This window comes from Cololabis saira, chromosome 9 (genome assembly GCF_033807715.1).
Source record: "Cololabis saira isolate AMF1-May2022 chromosome 9, fColSai1.1, whole genome shotgun sequence".
NCBI lineage: Eukaryota > Metazoa > Chordata > Actinopteri > Beloniformes > Belonidae > Cololabis > Cololabis saira.
In genome coordinates, this window is record NC_084595.1 from 20,021,262 (window position 1) to 20,040,609 (window position 19,348).

The window sequence follows — 19,348 nt, forward strand, 5'->3', positions numbered from 1 at the left end:
AAATGTTTACCTGCCCCAACACACACTCACGTGGTTCTAAATCGCGAACGTATCTGATGTTTTCCAAAGCGACTTCAGTCTGAACCGCCATCTCGACGGTCTTTGACATCATTGTTACCTAATTACTGTCACAGTTCTGCGCTGGCAAAAAGATTCCGATGGTTTGAACTGTAAAGGGGGTGAATCCTGTAAACGAGTCCTGTAAACAGGACAAGGCAGATAATCCTTCTTCATGCTGTATGTACTGCACACCCGGTTCTTGGGTAGTAAGTAGCATGTAGGGGCAGTCGAATCCTGCAGAATCTATGAATATGTCTAAGTTGTGAGTAAACACTGGCAGAAAGTAGCGCTCTCAGACGTTTTTTCACTGTTTCGCAACCACTGAGGTTGTCTGTTGCGTTACAGCAAACGTTCTGCAAGCTACACAGGTTGGATGCATACCAAACCTGTTTCTGGAAGTAGTACAGCATCAGGTTATTGTTTTGCAAACAGCAGTACTGCATAAACTAAACATAAATCATCTTCTCCAGCAATGGATGATTAAACTGGTTGAGTCTGAGAGTTTCTACTGCTTCTTTCCTTTCCTTACAAAATATCCCCTTGGCGATGAATAAAGTCCTCATCTATCTATCTTCTGCTCTCTTACCATCATTAAATAAAAGCGACTGCAGCCCAAAGATGAATGAAACTTTACTCAAAATGTCTTTTTCTTATAAGTAGAAGCTGAAGTCCTCTGTGCTTTAAAGCGTCAGGACCTCTGAACGTGTTTGCCGTTTTTCTTGCAGAGATTACCACTTTGACTACCTGGAGTTCCGCTTGTGGATTGGCTTGTGGTCGGCGTTCTTCTGCCTGGTGCTCGTGGCCACCGACGCCAGCTTTCTGGTCAAGTACTTCACCCGCTTCACCGAGGAGGGCTTCTCCTGTCTCATCAGCTTCATCTTTATCTATGATGCCTTCAAGAAGATGATTAAGTTGTCCCACCATTACCCCATCAACGCCAACTTCCACGAGGAGTTCGTCACGCAGTACGACTGCATGTGCATGGCTCCTGCCATCTTAGGTACGAAACCGCTGACCTTTGCTGGGATTCTTGAACTGGAGCAGCAGTCGATACTAAAGGGGACCTGATAAGGGGGAGAAAAAGTTGTGTCATGTATCAGGGAGTTTTAGTACGGTGGCGCACGTAGTTTTCTGACAATGTGCGCCGTGCTTGGCTTTCCCCTCACTGCTCCCTGCCCACTCTTCTGTTATTGTTTACCTTTCCAAACCAATCAGTGACACCGTTCTTGGTAAAACCCGCCCTTCAAACACAGATGAGCCACTGCTGGTTGGGTGTTGGTTGTACAGGGTACAGAACTCTGACATCTGATGTTTTCACGACTGAGATTCGCTCATAAGCAAACGTGGCAAAAGAAAAGTAACAACAGTTATGGAGAGACCTCCAGCTGCAGTGCCGCTCGTTTGTAAACGACACAAACAAACGAAAATGTGTCGCATTACAAACAAACTATACATTAAAAGATGGCCGAAGCAGGGTCTGCTTCCTAGCCCTTCACTGTGGGCCGGTGGTCCTGAACCCCGTGTGCATCAACACATATGAAAACCGCCTCTGTGATCTGGATGCTGTGGTTCTGTGGCTCTTCAGACGTCCCCGCCCGGCTGGTTTAACATTAATATATTATACTTGTGTTGGATAATTTGCTTAGACATGTGACTAAGTTAAAGTTACCGCCTCACGTCAGGGATCCTGTTTTTCTTTGATTTCTGCAGAGAATGAAACGGAGGTCGCCGGTGATCCTTTAGAGAGTGCTTCAGTCTGGTACTGGAACAACACCGGCCTTGTAAGTGTTTCCTGTTTGTGCTGCCGCCCTCCGAGAAAAATGTAAACACTGAATGTAAACAGAGGAGGAAGGCAATGCGTCATGGACGCTGCTGTCTGCTGCCTCGGCTCAGCCTTCAACGCATCCCAGGGATGATGCCTTTGCGTGCTCAGGCTCTCTGGTGGCCTTGAGCACACGTCTCTTTAAAAATCTTAGACCAGAGACAAGGTGAAATTTAAAAAAAAATGTACAGCTAAAGAGTTAGAAGTTAGTTAAAAGGTAAAGTGGAAATAAATGTGTAATCGTCAGATGAAAGTTTCTGTTTTTGTCACCTCTTTCTTGAGGTTTGTGTCAGACTTGACGCTCTGTGTTTGTTTGGTGCAGCCGTTGAACGCCACGTGGTCGTCCCTCACCAAGACAGAGTGCTTGAAGTACAAAGGAGAGCTGGTGGGGAGGGCCTGCTACTTCGTCCCAGACATTGCCCTCATGTCCTTCATCCTCTTCTTCGGGACCTACGCCTGTTCCATGTCTCTGAAGAAGTTCAAAACCAGCCCCTTTTTCCCCACCACCGTGAGTGACTTCTAACGCCAAACGTGTCGCGTCCCAGAGAATAATTTAGGTTTCTGGCAGTGTGAGGTCGCGTTTAACGCCTTGTTCTGCCCTTTCACCCAGGTGAGGAAGCTGATCAGCGACTTCGCCATCATCCTGGCCATCCTCATCTTCTGCGGAGTCGACGCTCTCGTCGGGGTTGACACTCCTAAACTCATCGTGCCAACTGAATTCAAGGTGAGTCCTTGCGCCCACTAACAGCTGTACGACAATCTGACGTGAGCCACCTTAAGCCCCGGACGCTATCTGGCTGCTGGTTGTGACGAACCTGCAGCCAAGTGGATTCTTGGTAACGCCAGGGAGCCGTCCCACGAGGGTTTCCTCCTGCACAGATAAGCTCTAACTCATCTGCAGGGTTGAATCCCCTCGCTGGACCCAGGAAAAGATCACCATCAGCTTGTTATGACGCCATTCACAATTCGTTACAATCTAAACATGCTTGAATCTAAAACATGCATGAATCTAAACATGCGTGAATCTAAACATGCATGAATCTAAACATGCACAAATCCAAAACATGCACAAATCTAAACATGCTTGAATCTAAAACATGCACAAATTTAAACATGCTTGAATCTAAACATGCATGAATCTAAACATGCTTGAATCTAAATGTGCTTGAATCTAAACATGCATGAATCTAAACATGCATGAATCTAAACATGCATGAATCTAAACATGCATGAATCTAAACATGCATGAATCTAAACATGCTTGAATCTAAACGTGCTTGAATCTAAAACATTCACAAATTTAAACATGCTTGAATCTAAACATGCATGAATCTAAACATGCATGAATCTAAACATGCTTGAATCTAAATGTGCTTGAATCTAAAACATTCACAAATTTAAACATGCTTGAATCTAAACATGCATGAATCTAAACATGCACAAATTTAAACATGCTTGAATCTAAAACATGCACGAATCTAAACATGCACGAATCTAAAACATGCACGAATCTAAAACATGCAGGTCAGCAGGGACAAACTGCAGGTTTTTTTTCCATTTATAAAAGATCAGCATCTTCGTCCGTTCTGAAGATGCAGAGGCTAGATAAGACGTGTGGATGAATCCTGCAGAGTCACGGGAACTGCTGTCTGTCTCTCCTCCAGCCAACAAGCCCCAAACGAGGCTGGTTTGTGCCCCCGTTTGGAGGGAACCCCTGGTGGGTGTACCTGGCGTCTGCCCTTCCTGCCCTCCTGGTCACCATCCTGATCTTCATGGACCAGCAGATCACCGCTGTGATTGTCAACAGGAAGGAGCACAAGCTAAAGGTAAATCCCACAAGTCAGGGGTGATGCAAGATTTTGGAAATGACTGCAGATCTTCCAAATGGGACGTTTCTACGGCGATGAAGGGGCGCTGTTCTGCTCCTGTGGTTTTTCTGGCGCCCTTCATGAGGACTTGTATGTCTTCCTTTGACAAACTACAGCCTGTACGGTACAGCGGGTACTTTCACACGGCAGTCAAACATCATCCTTCTCGTGGGAGTGTGAGATGTGTCATGAGGGTGATTACAGATGGTTCAGTTAAATAAAATTTAAAACAAACAACTTTTTGAAGTTTTCAGGTGGACACTCCTGAAGATGGGCAATCATTTCCTCTGATTTGTGTCGGGGGTGTAGACAGTACTCGAGTTGTAAAAAAAAAATCAGGGGGGATGGTGGATTTTATCATATGGGGACAGATAATTTGTGCTGATTACAAATAATATATTACAAATAATATAATATATTACAAATAATAGCCCCCAATTCTGCAGCCTTCTGTAAGCTTTAAATATCCACTGGGCTTACATCAAATACATCAAAACACAAAAATAAAAAACAGTTTTCTGAACTTATCAATATGACTCTGTCCTTCACAGGATAAGTAAAATGGATCACTGCAAAAACTCAAAATCTTAACAAGAATATTTGTCCTATTTCTAGTGAAAATGTCTCATTTTAGTAAAAAAAATCTCATTACACTTAAAACAAGACTCATCACTGGAAAAAACAACAATTTTCACCTGTTTCAAGTAGATTTTTACTTAAAATAAGTAGAAAAATCTGCATGTGGAACAAGATTTTATTGCTTGTAATGATAAGATAAATCTTGTCCCAGTGGCAGATTTTTTCTACTTATTTCAAGTGAAAATTTACTTGAAACAGGTGAAAATGGTCAAATAAGTTATTTTTCTGGTGTTATTTTTCTGGTGATGACTCTAAATGTTGAAATAGCAGTAAAACCACATTCATTGATGAAATGACATAAGGGATGGAAATGGGGGATGGCAGTTTTACAGGGGGGATGATTTGGACAGTTTTTATTTCATTTTCATTTCATTTTATTTCCTCATCCCCCCTCAACTCGAGTACTGGGTGTAGAGGTGTAGAGGCATGTGCTGGATCTGCCGGCAGGGATTCCAGTCCTTCTGGGTCTGCGTCTGACCCCGTGTGTTGTCTGTACCAGAAAGGGGCAGGTTACCATCTGGACCTGTTCTGGGTGGCCGCCCTGTTGGTGGTTTGCTCCTTCATGGGCCTGCCGTGGTACGTGGCCGCCACCGTCATCTCCATCGCCCACATCGACAGTCTGAAGATGGAAACGGAGACGTCGGCCCCGGGGGAGCAGCCCAAGTTCCTGGGTGTGAGGTGAGACATTTTCATTAGCAAGTCGTGTTTTTGTTGTTGTTTTTTTTCTATCCTTGATTCCAATCTGGAGTCATGTAGAGGATAGTAGAGGAAGAGGATAAATCCGTCCATCCGTTCTTTAATACCGGCGTCGCCACGACGGGGGCCTGACCCTTCCCCAGCAGGAGAACCAATCTGGCCTGGAACAACTGAGGCCTCATTCTCGGATGATTGTAAGAGATTTGACGTCCCAGTCCCAGTAAATGTTCAGCGCGGCGCTGCAGCGCCATCTACGGGTGAAACACCGGTAACAAAGATCCAAACCGGATCTGAAACAGTGAAAAGAACCTCACATGTGAGGTCAAATATATGTCTTATTGGTGTTTCGGAGGCGCGTCGGTCTCTGATTGTCAGTTGGTAACTGTGTGAATGCCATCCTTGAGTCTTTGTGGGTAGACGGGGCTCGGCGGCGTCTCTTTTCTGCCCGTCGTTGGAGGGCCCGTGTCTTGTTTTCGAGCCCGTGTGGTGTCCTCTCGGCCTCCTGATGTGTCAGCTGTAAGCTGAGCTAACAAACTCCTCTCTGGAGCTTTGAACTTCCTGCAAACAGCCGTGTTGTTTTGTTTCGACTACAAGGAGACCTCAGATCCGTCTGACACCACCCACAGTCGGCACAATCCGGCAGGCTCAACTGGGACGTTGCAGTGCAATAGTGAAATGATTTTGAGAGAGCGTTTTCCCTTCAGCCCTCACTAGAGATGCTCAGGAGGTTCAGCAGGAAGTTCAGCATCAGTCCGACCACATTTATTCAAAGATGCTCCCCAGACGTGATGAATGTTGTCCTCGTATTTATTTGCATGTATTCCAGTTCCTGCAGCTGGATGGAATAACTGAGTCTTGCTTTGGATGTTACATCTGGCAGGAAGTGTGGAGGGACATCATCCTCTTTCATGACTGACGTTCTGGTGTTTTCTGTGATAAAACGAATGATAAAGGTAACGCGGTACTCCTGTCTTTGGCCCAGCCAGCCATAACCGTCTGCCTCAAGGAAAATCCGTCTGGTACCCTGCCATCTCCACCAGTACTGAACGTACCGGACCAAATCACAGCAGGGCGGGGTTTATGCGAAGAGTCGCACAAGCTGCTTTCAAAACAACCTAGACGGCTGCAGAATTGTTAGTAACACCTTGGATCAGCACGGTTTCACTGACGGCAGTCGTTGGCCAGCGTTCCCGCTCCACCATGGTCCAGTGCAGTTGGCTTTTGTTGACGCTAGTCCGGCTGTTGTTCCGCCTGCGTCGCATACTTCCTTTCCCTGATTGGTTGCTTGTCCGTCCAATGATGTCCAGATACAGGTTCTTCTCAGGACATCAGTCGGTACTGAGGGTCAGGGAACCAGATTCAGATTCAGATGAACCAGACCACTGTAAGACCCCTCAGAGGCAGATGAAAGGCGGTCTCTAACTAAGGAGGGGCGGGACTTTGACTGGACCCTGAGTCTTGATCCTGCAGGTTCGACCGGATGTTTGCTTCGCTCTTCTGACCTTCCTCGTGTTTGTCTGTTTTTTAGAGAGCAGCGGGTCACCGGGGTGATGGTGTTCATCCTGACGGGACTGTCAGTCTTCATGTCTCCCATTTTGAAGGTAATCAGTCGCAGATTTTCTGCTTTTCCTCTCACCTGGATGACTTGGCGGTCTTTGGGGCTTAGCTCCTCCCGTCGCGAGATGCTCTTAGCTCTTAGACGTGTCATGTTCAATGATAATAATAATAATAATAATAATAATATTGTGTTTTTTTTGTGTAAAAACATTGTAAAAGCCATCTAATGGTGGAAGATCTAAGTTTATCATCTGTCACATGATGTTTGATTCATTCTTCTTCCCCCGACCAAGGTCATTTCACCTCTGTGGTTGTATAAATGGGTCGGTACTGTTCAGGCATCGATGGCAGCATGTCCCGTGTATTCATTTTCATTTTTCATTTTCATTTTATTCTTTATTTCATTCAAAAAACAAAACAATGTAATACAAACACAAATACAAATGTTCCTAACTTATGAATGAAAAGGGAGCAGAAAGAAGAAGAATCTTATCTGATCTGCCCCTTTCACAAATAACATAAATTAATAATAATTCAAAAAATAAATAAATAAATAAATAAATAAAAAAAACAACTAAGTGAATAAAAACAACTAAAATAAAATTAAAATAACATTAAATAAAATTACCACTGCCTACGGGTATGTCAATCAAACTCAACATTTTTCGTTATATTTCCTTAACATACAGGCTTTAATTGTTCTTTTGAATGTAATGTTTGATTTGGATTCTTTGTTTTCTTTGTTCAGATTGTTCCATAAATTGATTCCTTTGACAGAAACACAACGTTCCATCAATTTTGTCCTGCATCTTGGTTTTATAAAAATCTCTGTTCCTTTTAAGTTATACTTGCTTTTTCTTTTTTCAAATCCTTTCTGAATGTTGATTGGTAAAGTTTTTTTTATGAGCTTTAAACATAATTTGCAGAATACTATGGTCTACTAGTTCATGAAATTTCAACAAATTTAACTGAAGGAATAATGGATTTGTTGGATCTCTGTATCGTTTTCTACTAATTATCCTTATGGCTATTTTTTGCAGAATGAAAATTGATTGAATATATGTTTTACAGGCTTTTTATTCACGTGTGTTTCCTCGGTCTTTTCGTTCCCAGTTCATCCCCATGCCCGTGCTGTACGGAGTCTTCCTCTACATGGGAGTGGCCTCTCTCAACGGCGTGCAGGTAAATCTCATTCTGAGCATCGTTTTACTTTCCGAGGCCAGAGATGTGGGTCTGGTGGTTGCCAGGGCAACACTCATCATCCAATGATGGGCGTGTCACGGGCGTGTCACGGGCGTGTCATGACATAACAGGTTTTAACAGGACACCAGTAAAACCTGAGCATTATCCCGCCGCAAGTCCGGCGCTGCTCTCATGACTCCCACTGACACATACGTCTGTGCCGTCTGTCCGTCCAGTTCATGGATCGCCTCCAGCTGCTTCTGATGCCCGCCAAGCATCAGCCGGACCTGATCTACCTGCGACACGTCCCCCTCAGGAAGGTGCACCTCTTCACCTTCATCCAGGTGCTGTGCTTGGCCCTGCTGTGGGTCCTCAAGTCCACGGTGGCGGCCATCGTATTCCCTGTCATGGTAAGAGGCATTTACACGAACCTCCGACTGTTGCTAGTGTTGTGGTCGATGGCGGTCCAGTGTGACCCGTGCACCTGACGCTTGCAGATCCTCGCTCTGGTCGCTGTGAGGAAAGCGATGGATTGCATGTTCTCCCAGCACGACCTCAGCTTCCTGGATGACGTCATCCCAGAGAAGGATAAGAAGAAGAAGGAAGACGAGAAGAAGAAGAAGAAAAAGCGGGGCAGCATCGACAGTGACGCCGATGACGTAAGTAATTTAAACGCAACGTTTCGATCTCAATGCATCCCAACTAGCGCCTTACCCCAACCCCCAAAAAACCAGCAGATGCCTCATTTTCTCCAGTTCTTCTTTCCCCAAGACAGTTGATCCGTCGCCATCGCCGACGTCCAGCACCGCTCTCCCCAGAGCCAGGAGTTTCACCACCGGTTACTTAACGCAAATAATACTCCAGTAGCAGCAGAAGAGGGTTTACTCATGTCGAAATATCAGTTTTAGTTTCATATGAAGGAAAGCTGACTCTTGTCCTTGGTGGCAGCAGAAAATAATCGCGCACCAACCCTCGACCCTACGAGTCAGGTCGACCAAGACGAATATGTTTTCCTCTAAGTGGTTCTGACCACTTCTTGGTCATTTGTGTGTTTGAGTGTTTGAATGCTGCAGTGTCAGTAAATGTGCTTCAGCCATGCCGCCACCTGGTGGTCGGAGGTGTAATTACACAATTAACAAGTCAATATGTTCATTGAAAAGAGAAAAGCGGTTAAATCGGAGTACCCAGTGTAAATGTCCCATCATCGTCGGGTTAAACATTTTCAAAGAAAGTTCATCAGCGAATGAGATCTGGTGACCGTTTTATCCTCTATAATCTACATGACCTAAAACAACTCCACTGGCAAAGATACTTTTGCTTAAAATAACTTTGACTAGATTTATGGAATATTAGGGCTTATTTTTAGAGGGCTTTTTTTTTTTTTTTACAGAGAACAAATGTTCAAACATGAACTGTTGTCCTCTTGAAACCTCAAAGCTTTGTTAGTTTGTTAGCTTTAATCAGGCCTTCAGGACCGGGGAGTCCAGGGTTTCGTGCGTCTCTAGAGAGACCTGCGCCCGGTTTCATAGAAACTCAAACCAGAACAAAGCGGTTTAGCCGTCTCCAGTGTCTAAGAGGTCCAACTAAATGTAGCTGTAGCAGTAATCTCTCGTCGTCTCACTTTCCCTCGGTACCTTTTGGGTCGGGGACTAACCCTAACCCAGGGACGCTGCTTCTGGGTCCTGACTCGAGATGTATCTCCTCTCTCCAACAGTCCGACTATCCGTACAATGAGAAGGTTCCCAGCATTAAAATCCCCATGGACATGATGGAGCAGGAGCCCTTCTTAGGTGATCAGGCCTCCGACAGTGAGTAAGGCCGAACCGCCTGAGCACCGGAGGAGAAGTGCTTCTTCCTCCTCTTTAACTCGCCTCACGTCTGCTCTGCTCCCTAACCGGTGTTTCTGATGACATCCTCCGCCGCCTCCTCGTCTCGCACTAACAGCATGCTGTCGGCTTGTTTCTCCACTTCAGTGCCTTTTCTCTCTTAAATATGCATGAAATCCACTCACCGGGTTCCTGGTGTACCTTAATCATTTTGTTGGCTTTGTTCTTTTACAATCCTGTTTGTTGCTACACAAAATTAATAAATCTATATTTTTGCATCTTAATTTTTAAAGCCATTCTATGTAGCGACACCACGAATGAGCACATGGGGGCGAACGCATCACGTTACAGCACGGTACTGCCAGTGGTTCTTGTGTCGACACAGTAGCTCTGTTCGTCCCCGTGTGGTCAGAGGCGGTATTGTTACATACTGCGGTTTTAAACAGATGAGCTAATAGCCTTGCAGGCTGTCGGCCCCTGTAAACACGATTTGCTGGCTGGCGTCAGTAAACCCTGTCTGGTTTTTACAGGAACCCTCTTTTAATCCACCGGTCCGATGCCTACAACACCTGAGAGTTAACGTGTTACTGCGGGTTCATGCTGACCGGCCGCTGCTCTTTTTCTTCTCCCACAGGAGACAAGTCCACTTCACTCCTTGAGCGACACACGTCATGCTGAGCACCTCCGCTACTATCAGGCTAGCTACCTGTCCAGGTGAGTACGAGGAAACGCATAACTTGAGTCTGATTTTAAGGGCCAGTTCGGTTAATCCGCAGAACGGTGGTGAAGTTCATTTTTTCAGTGTGAAGCAGCGGGCCATCTTTAAACGGGACTTTGTCGGACCCAGACTGAGGTGTCGGATCCAGACTCAGTGTTGGATCCTGCATTCACGCTGCAGGAATTGATGACCAGTTCCAGTTTAGTGCAGATATCGGTTTTGTTTGAATTCAATTCAATTCAATTCAATTTTATTTATATATTATTATTATTATTAAATCTTTATTTCAGACCCAAGGGGATCCATATCACCATAAAAGCAGAATAAGATAATAAAAAAAAAGACAGAATAAAAAACAAACAAACACAAAATACAAAGTACAGAGGTTTCCCCACTATTCATTGTAGGCTTGCATACAAACATGTTTTAAAATGGTTCCACAGTCTGGACGAAAATCTTACAGAACTGCGTCCAGGATTAACCAACACATTAATACGTTCATTCTCTGATTCTGACGCCCTACACATAAATCTGTGCATCAGATTGCGCAGAACAGCAGAGCAGGTGGGTACCCCGACACTAACAAACATATGGCTTGCACTGGAGCTTCTTGGGGCTCTCAACAGTAGCCTCATGCTGTCATTATAAGCTACTGTGAGCTTTCTTATACTACCTTGTTTGTAGCGGCACCACAGGTGGGTTGTGTACAAAGGTGTGCAGCGTCTAATTATAGCGTCTAATACAACAAAAGTTGTCTCTAGACGCTTTCCAGAGACCCATACCCAGAACATGACTCCCGAGCAGTGATTACATAAACAATGGGAGGTAAAAACTCCCCTAGTGGGAGAAAAACCTTAAGCCAAACAGTGGCAAGGAAAAACTCCCCTTTAGGAGGGAAGAATTGCTGAACATCTTGCGGATCAACACCATAACCTGAACGCAGGTAAAATCCCGGATGTCATCCGGGATTGGGAAAAAAAGTAGCTGTAGAGGAAACGCGTAGTTAATAGACGACACAAACACAACTGGGCTTTTATGAACCATGGCATAGGAGTTAGATTTTTCGAAAGTGGCCCCCATAACCCCCATAAATCTGAACCTCCGGGTAAGCCAGAACCTGCAGGTGAGCCAGAACCAAGTGTTCTGGTGAATCCTGCGTGTTGTACATCTTTAGGTGCATGTACACGCCCGACATGCCACACGTTGTAAACGGCGAGTTCATTTCAAGCTGGACACGCCTGCAGGTCATCAGCTACATGGAGTGGGGAAAATAAAATTAGGATGTGTTGCCGCTGATGTGCTCAATAAGAGTTCTCGATGGACATCGGGTGCTCTCTGATAGGACCAGAAGACTGGATCGGCCTCACAAAGACCGACCGGCCCGTGCGTTTGGTGTTTTGATAAAAAAGGATGCTCGGATCGATTTTGTTTGTGGTCATACCACCGAACAGTAGGGGTGTAACAATATATCGTGCCACGAAATTTCGCGATACAAAAATGTCACAATACGTGTCGTGGAGGTGACAAGGTGTATCGCGATATTGGGTTATTAATATTAATCTATTGTGTTGACTAGAAACGCGCATCCGACCGCGACCGCGGCCGGGCCGCGCGGACCAAAATCTTCCTCCGCTCAGAAAAAACTAGTCCCGCGTTGCAGTCCCGTTTTGAGGTCTGAACCTTTACTTATGTAAGTCTGGTGTAGAGTTAAGCCTTACCTTATTAAATTAAACCTTTTTGGGGTCGTGAGTAGGATAAACACGGAGACAACTTCTGCTAAATTCCAGTGTACTTCAAGTCCCTCAACAGTGTAGGATTTTAGAATATCAGCACAGCACCTAGTGCTGTATCACTCCGCCCAATCTAAAACAGACTAATCACTACAGATTAATTGACTAGTGTAATTATAGTCCCTGATTTACAGAATATAAAGAATATATTTATAAAATAATGAACCCTGAATTAACAAAATAACCTTCTTAACAAAAATAAATCTCCTCTTACACTTATAAGGTGAGCATGAATCAATCTTTTTTATGATGTAAAATTGTATGTATTTATTTACTTGTATTTATTTATTTAATTTTAGTTGTTAAATTTCTGGAAAAGAAAAAAGTAAAATCATATATGAGAGAAACTATTCAGTTTGTGGCAAAATATTTTTACTTGTATGAAACTGAAGATGCATAATGCAAACCTGACATTTACTTTTAGTTCAGTTTGTGGAAAATGTTTGGCCTGGCTTTCTCTTTAAAACTTAAACAGTTATAAAGCATTACAAACTGTAACAATAGGGCAAACGCAAAGCATTATTTTGTATTTTGTGTGTTTCAAATAAAAGACAATTTCCTCATGACTACCTCATTCAAGGTTGTTAAAACAATACTGCTATATCGTATCGTATCGTTATCGTGACCTCAATATCGTGTATCGTACCGTATCGTGAGATTAGTGTATCGTTACACCCCTACCGAACAGTGACCAGCACCCGTGGGTCATTTACTGATCACATTCCCTCCGTGTCCCTGTCAGACCAGTAATATTTGCTCTCTCTGTATTTCTGTCCACATGCCTGTCAACAACCGTCTTTCCTCAACTCTTTAAATATAATTTATATTTTTTCTTTTGAACAATTTGTGATATTTAATCAAATGTCCCCTGTGACCAATTAATCCCCTTTTTGAAAATGTTGACCTTGAAGTACTTGAAAAACATGATTTGAGCGATTTGGAAAAGATCCAGTTGGGAGCGGTCACAATCGAGCTGCGATGAACCGTAGCTTAAAATTAATCCTGAAGAACTGAGGCCGACGCCAAACTGCCGGGAGCTCATGTGACCTCAGCAAACATGTGGCGCTTTTAAACTAGTACCTACTCAGCGCGACTCGACTCGTCTCGCCTCCACTCGCCTCGTTTGTTTTTAAACACCCAGATGAGAAGTGGGCGAGTTGGAGCGAAGCTGCTGTGACGTATTTGATTGTGTATCTAAACGGAGAAGAGAACAACACTAAAGATGTAGAACATGGAGGAGATGATATATGTGCTGCTGGATCTGTGACTTGTGTTCGATATCAGGTTAAAAAATGAGAGCGAAAGAAGCTTTAAGCGGTGACACTTTTTAAAAAATTTTGTTTGTGTCCCTGCTGAGAAATCAACTGGGAGCCGCGAGTGACCGAGCCCCTGGTGGATCTGGTCGTTCCTTATCGCCCGTCTAGATCCCTTTAATTTTCTCCTCAGCCACCAGGTTTATGAACATTTGCACCTCAGAGTTGGATCATGAAACAGACCTTTGCGCTGCCATTGCCTGTCGGATAAAATGAGGAAGCCGCGGGCTGCTCTTGCGCTGATTCCCGCTTCCTGATTCAAACGTCTGACGGCCCCCCGACCAATCGGTGACGTGTATTGTGTCAAACCCATTTTACAATTCAAACAAGGTTATCTTATTATTATATTATTGTTACCTTATAGACTTAAAGCGACACTACGTAACTTTTCCACCTTAATATAATATTTCCAGAGTCATTGTGATGGTACATCAACTTCCAACAGGTTTCATGACACCTCTATCATGGTCTGAGGGGTCTGTATCGCTTTCACTGGTACTATGTAACTTTGAGGTGGATGGTAGGAACCCTTCCACACTACTGGTAAAGCACTACCGCTTTTGTCCAAAGGAGCCGCCAAACTCAACAAAAGCTGAAAGTTACGTTGTACTGCTTTAAGAATACATTCATTCCAGATACAGAAGACGCTCTAATTTGAATTTGCAACATATTTATTTTTCCGCATTTCTCCCCGTCTTTTTCTTTTTCGACAACACATTCGGTTTTCTTTTCCACGTCTGTGTAGGAAAGTGTATCCAAAGATGGTCTCTTCTTATTCTTCTCCCAGCCCCGCGTGGCCGACCATCGGACCCTTTCCCTATTAAACTCTGTTTTTAATTGACGTGAACCTAGAGCTCTGCGTTAACAGCATCAGCCTCTAACCTGCAGCTGCATCTTCTGGATCTGATTCCCCGCGGGCCGCGACTGGGATTAAGGACGTGACCTCAGCAGCAGAACTAAACCAGAGGAAACTACTTATACAATGTATATTAAGGATCTTTGTTATAACATTTCGTCTGGTCTCGTTTTGGTCAACGAAAATGAAGACACATTTAAGCATAGTTTTTATTTTATAATCTACATTTTAGTCACGTTTTTATTGTTCTACGATATTGCATTGTATATTTATTTATCGTTATCGTCACATGACCAGCATTTATCTTGCGTCTCGTTTTCCTCAGGTGATAAAGGTTCGTTGACGACCATATTTAGTCATATTTTCGTTGATGAAAGCAACTTTAGTCCCCACCCATCAGCACCTGGTCCTCACTCATTAGCAACTGGATGTATTTATTTTATTTATTTGTCATGCTGCAATTACCGTTAAAACTGAACAAAACACAAGCAAAGATCCGGCTAACTAGTGTAAGTACACAGATACGCACAGAGAACAGCTAACCAACGAAATGTACTTCACAAAACTGGACAGAAAATGAGACGCGCTTGTCGCGCCTGCCTTCGCAGCTAAACATGAACGGACCGGACACGTTAGGCGAGTTTCCTGTTCGGGCCGGATTTGACTAAATGTGGACTTTGAAACCGAGGGCTCATCACGCGTCATCAAGAGTAAAAGTACTGACGAGAACGGGTCATGAGTTTCTCTTGGAGGTGAATGGTAAATAAGTTTAAACTTTAAAAGTGCAGCCTTGTCGTTTTCACACCTCAGCTGTCGGGCCAGATTAAATATTTCATAGGTGACGGATTGAGCTGTGAACCTTTTTCATCGACGGCTGGGCGCTGATCTGTACATTTAAGTCAGTTTTTTTTAAAGATGAATCAGGAATATGGTGTTTTAGCTTGGCTGACCTACCTTATACTAACCTATGATGCTAATTATAGTTAGTTTACATGTATTCTAGCCAAATTTGAACATTCTCCTTTCGAGTCTGGACTTCCAAAACAAGTGTTGTTGTGTCCTGAGATGTGTCACCTGGCTTCTTCAGCTGATCCAGGCTAAAGGAGCTGAGCTTGCCGTGAGTGTTTGCAATGGGACCTCCCATTTTAAATGTTGTCTGGGCGGCAAAATCAGAAATGTCAACTCCTTGTAGCCAACACTCGGCTAGCACAAGCTCTATATGACTTATATAATTTTACCTGATGTTGTACAAAAAATAATTATTAAAAAAATTGCAAGTCCGGATCCGGAGCTAGTAGCCAGTAGAGCAATAGCAGTTAACACTTCCTTGATGAATAAAACCCAGAAATGAGCTGTAAGCGTTAAAAGATAGATTGTCAGCGTTTGGGTCGTTTGTACCATTTTACCCCACAAGACTTTTTCCTGTGATTTGCTGCCTGCATGTGGTCCGAAGGGGTCTTGCTGCATCGTATGGCCTCCAATTTTAACTCTAATTTAAAAAGTAATTTCAACATTTAGTACTTGGGCATAGTAAAACTCTGACACGAGTCACCGGGTCATCTTTTCGCTGGCTGGACACCTTTTAGTGAATCTTTGTCCTGATCGTGTCCATGTGGGCCTCCTGCAGACTCCAGGAATCTGAATTTAACTCCAATAAAAAAAATCAATCAAGTGTCTAAGATGTGTGCACGTGTCCTAACGGTGAACATGTGTGTTTCAGCCCTGAGATGAGCCCGCTGAAGTCTGTGCCTCAGATTAGGATAGACATGGACCCGGACGATGACGACACCTTCTACTGGAGGAGCCAAGGATCTGAGACGTCTCTGTAGAAGACCGAACCACCACCCACCCACCACCCACCACCCCCCACACCGTCTTCAGCGGACTTACTCTTCAGTCTCACACCCTTCAAGTGTCTGGTTAGAATAAGTGGGGATTAGTTTTTAAACTAACCGTCTCACGTTAGTTTTTACAGTCTCTGATCGGCTCCTCTATGCAACTCGTCCCCGTCAGCTGACCCGACGCAAATGCTGCAGCGCTCTGACCACGCATGGAGTGCCCTCCCCGCCCTTTTTATACACTTCCACGTATAAATATCATCTGTCTGATCTTTATTTTGATTTTTTAAATTTTTTTCTTTCTTTTTTTTTATATAAACTGAATTACTCCAATAACATTTTCCTGTAGCAGGAAAGTGATGTTTCATAGCTCTACCTCTTGTTTTAGGTTCTGTGCTCATGATGAACAAACGTTGATTCTTGACGGGGTTTTGATCGTCTCTGTGTCTCGTAGACGAAACGATTCAACAGATTTGCTGTATTATAGTTTGTGAAGGAAAGAAATAGAAGTTTTAAGTTAATTAACAGTAAATTAACAGTGCACCTTTGTGTGCACATGTGATAAGTATTTTTTTTATCACTTACTGATGCAGTTTTGATTGTTTCTGATTCTTTCTAACTGAATCTTTCACACTTCCGATTCAATTTTTTTTTCTCATGTGTTTAATTTAAATCATTTTTTTTTTTATGATTACGTTGTGTATATGTTGGTAACATTTCCTGTGTTTTCTAATTTTTCTTTTTTGTGGGTAGAATACTTCCAGAGTTCACACCATTATCCGACTTTCCTCGGCCAAACTTTAACTAACTAGGAATGCATATCATGTTAATAGCACAAACTACTTAACCTAAGTGGCTTAAAAGAGATCAATTCAGACTGAAATTGTTACAGTAATGATCTGAAAACCGATTCAAAAGCCAGCGTGAAGTCCACGCCAGCTCTGGCTTCACTTCACAGCAGGTTTACTTCTGCTTTCCTCAGATCTTGTTGGAATTATCTGAGAAATCAAATTTTTTGGGGGGTTTTGCATGAAAGGATCTGTTTGGCGCTAATGCAACACTCAGTATGACAAAGAGATTTAATAATTTTAGTGTATTTGTTCAACTGTAGCATTGGTACAGAATGTACCGAGCCAGTAACACGGTGGCTTTTATGGGCAACTCATCCACCAGTTCCAGGGCCGATTTCAACATAACCACGGCTGCAGGATTGACGATAGCCCCTTGGCTCAATAAGTTTTAGCTGCAAAACTAACTAGTCATTTGTTGTCCAATGGCGTCCAGAAGCAGCTTTTTCTGCGTCTGTTGGTACCGTCCCCTGGACATCAGAGTCCAGTCCAGAGGAAAGAGACTGCAGCCTGTAAATCTGAGCCCCCATCTTTTAAAGATACATCAGGAATTACAGCTTTGATACGGTATAAGTGTCACGGTGAACTTAAACACATCCTTTAAAGTCACCCTATGTAGGAATACCACTTTTGACCACATGGGGGCATAGGGGTCTGCTGTGTTGACAAAGGAGCTACTGATGATGCAATACTAACGAGTGGGGACGGTCCGGCAGGTCTCGTAATGCCAGATTTACATTTCTGGTGATATGCCGCCGTCATGTTGTCAGGGGTGGTTTTGTTACATATGATGCCTTTAAAAGCACTTCATAATTAAAAGATGTAAAGTTTTACAGTCAAGGAACAAAGCTTATCAAATGTGACTATTTATGGCCAGTATTTTGGGAAAATCCTCATTTAAATGCAACTAATTTTCATTAAAGGGGACATATTAATGTTACGAAAAAGGTGATTTCTAGGGGTGACAGATGCCGGTACCAACTCAGAATCTGTGACATAACACTGTCATTTTGGGCATCTAAAATAACATCTGCAGGGAACTGTGACATCACAGCCCCAGATCAAAGCAGAACCGTCCGGCTTCCCGTCTTTATCTCCACCCAACAAATATTTAACACCAGTTACAAGACAGACACGTCCCTCAGAGGAGGGTGTGGAGTCGATTAGCTGACCCCGCCCCCTAAAATGGGCTGTTACAAACAGAGCTTTAAGAGAAGCTTGAAAAGTGAGGGCCTGGACTCTAAATTTGGTGTTTCCGGCGTACGAAAACGCATCATGGACGTTTTGTTGAGGCTTCAGAAAGATGGATCGGCTATCTTGAAAAGGTCATATGTCCCCTTTAACGTGGTTGCTCTTCGGCTCACGCCGACGTCGAACCCACCGCCTCAGCAGCTGAGAAACATTTCAACAAGGACTTGAACTTTTGATTTCAAATCAGATTTCTATGCAGCAACATCTTGTGAGTGCAGCTCCTGATCACAGAGACGTGACTGGACGCTGGCGTCTCTGCGGGTCCTTGGATCCAGCGGAGGATGTTTTGATCCGTAGCTGGAAGTCCTCCGTCTTCATCACAGGCACTGTGGATGTTGAAATGTGATGAATGAGCCGTTGTCTTCCTCCGTAAACCACACGAGTCCCTCCGGCTCGAACCGCTCGTCTGCTCGAAGAGTTACTCTTCGTTCTTTTCTTTCAGCCCTCTGCATTGCGAACAAGTGTCACTTAATGCCCGGAAAATGTTATGTTGGGAGTTTTTAGTTCAAAGCGTGCAAGCATGTCTGACAAATGAAAATTTTAATTTTAGCAAAAGGAAAACTGATACTTGTTTTTTTTTTTTTTTCTTTTTGATTAACTTATGTGACTCTTTAGAGGTGAAATGGTTTATTTTAGAATTTCTATTTTTCAAATGAAATGTATATTGAAAATAAACAGTTATCAAACTCTGGTGGTGTGCTGCTCTTCAAACTGAATGGATGGATGGGGGGCGGGGGTCCAGGTCCAGGTCCAGGTCCGGTTCCGATCATAGGCCTGACAAAGCAGAGATGATATAAAATGTGTTTTCTTTATGCACCAGATGTGAGTGAGGTATATCTAGAGAGAAACGTTATGTTGTGAGGAGATGACGCGAGTTTGTGTCGCGGCGGCGCCCTCCAGTGTCCGCTCGGGGGGACGACGCTGCTCCAGACCTAAATGTTAAAACCAAGCTGCGTTAATTACTATGACTATTACTACAGCCAAGCCATCATAAAGAGTACTGCAACTCTTTTTCATTCGAGGATCCTTCAGGTTAGTTTGGAGGTCTTCAGGTTTTCAGACCATTTAATGATCACAGTAACAA

At 43.7% G+C, this 19,348-nt stretch overlaps 1 protein-coding gene across 10 annotated transcripts in view; it reads left to right on the forward strand.

The window, feature by feature from the left end:
• The window catches only part of slc4a4a (solute carrier family 4 member 4a), a 64,524-nt gene extending 45,615 nt beyond the window's left edge, over positions 1–18,909 (forward strand). For 6 of the 10 annotated variants that reach the window (XM_061730712.1, XM_061730714.1, XM_061730715.1 and 3 more), the window contains 12 exons: positions 786–1,060; positions 1,771–1,841; positions 2,205–2,390; positions 2,493–2,606; positions 3,547–3,708; positions 4,889–5,067; positions 6,614–6,686; positions 7,756–7,824; positions 8,061–8,234; positions 8,322–8,483; positions 10,285–10,364; positions 16,048–18,909. In XM_061730712.1, coding sequence (XP_061586696.1) covers positions 786–1,060; positions 1,771–1,841; positions 2,205–2,390; positions 2,493–2,606; positions 3,547–3,708; positions 4,889–5,067; positions 6,614–6,686; positions 7,756–7,824; positions 8,061–8,234; positions 8,322–8,483; positions 10,285–10,364; positions 16,048–16,156 — 1,654 coding nt within the window. In that variant the 3' untranslated portion in view covers positions 16,157–18,909. Of the gene's footprint in view, positions 1–785; positions 1,061–1,770; positions 1,842–2,204; positions 2,391–2,492; positions 2,607–3,546; positions 3,709–4,888; positions 5,068–6,613; positions 6,687–7,755; positions 7,825–8,060; positions 8,235–8,321; positions 8,484–9,538; positions 9,633–10,284; positions 10,365–16,047 lie in introns of all 10 variants that reach the window. The other 4 variants (XM_061730717.1, XM_061730719.1, XM_061730720.1 and 1 more) reach the window with 1 other exon arrangement.
• The last annotated feature ends 439 nt before the right edge of the window (positions 18,910–19,348 follow it).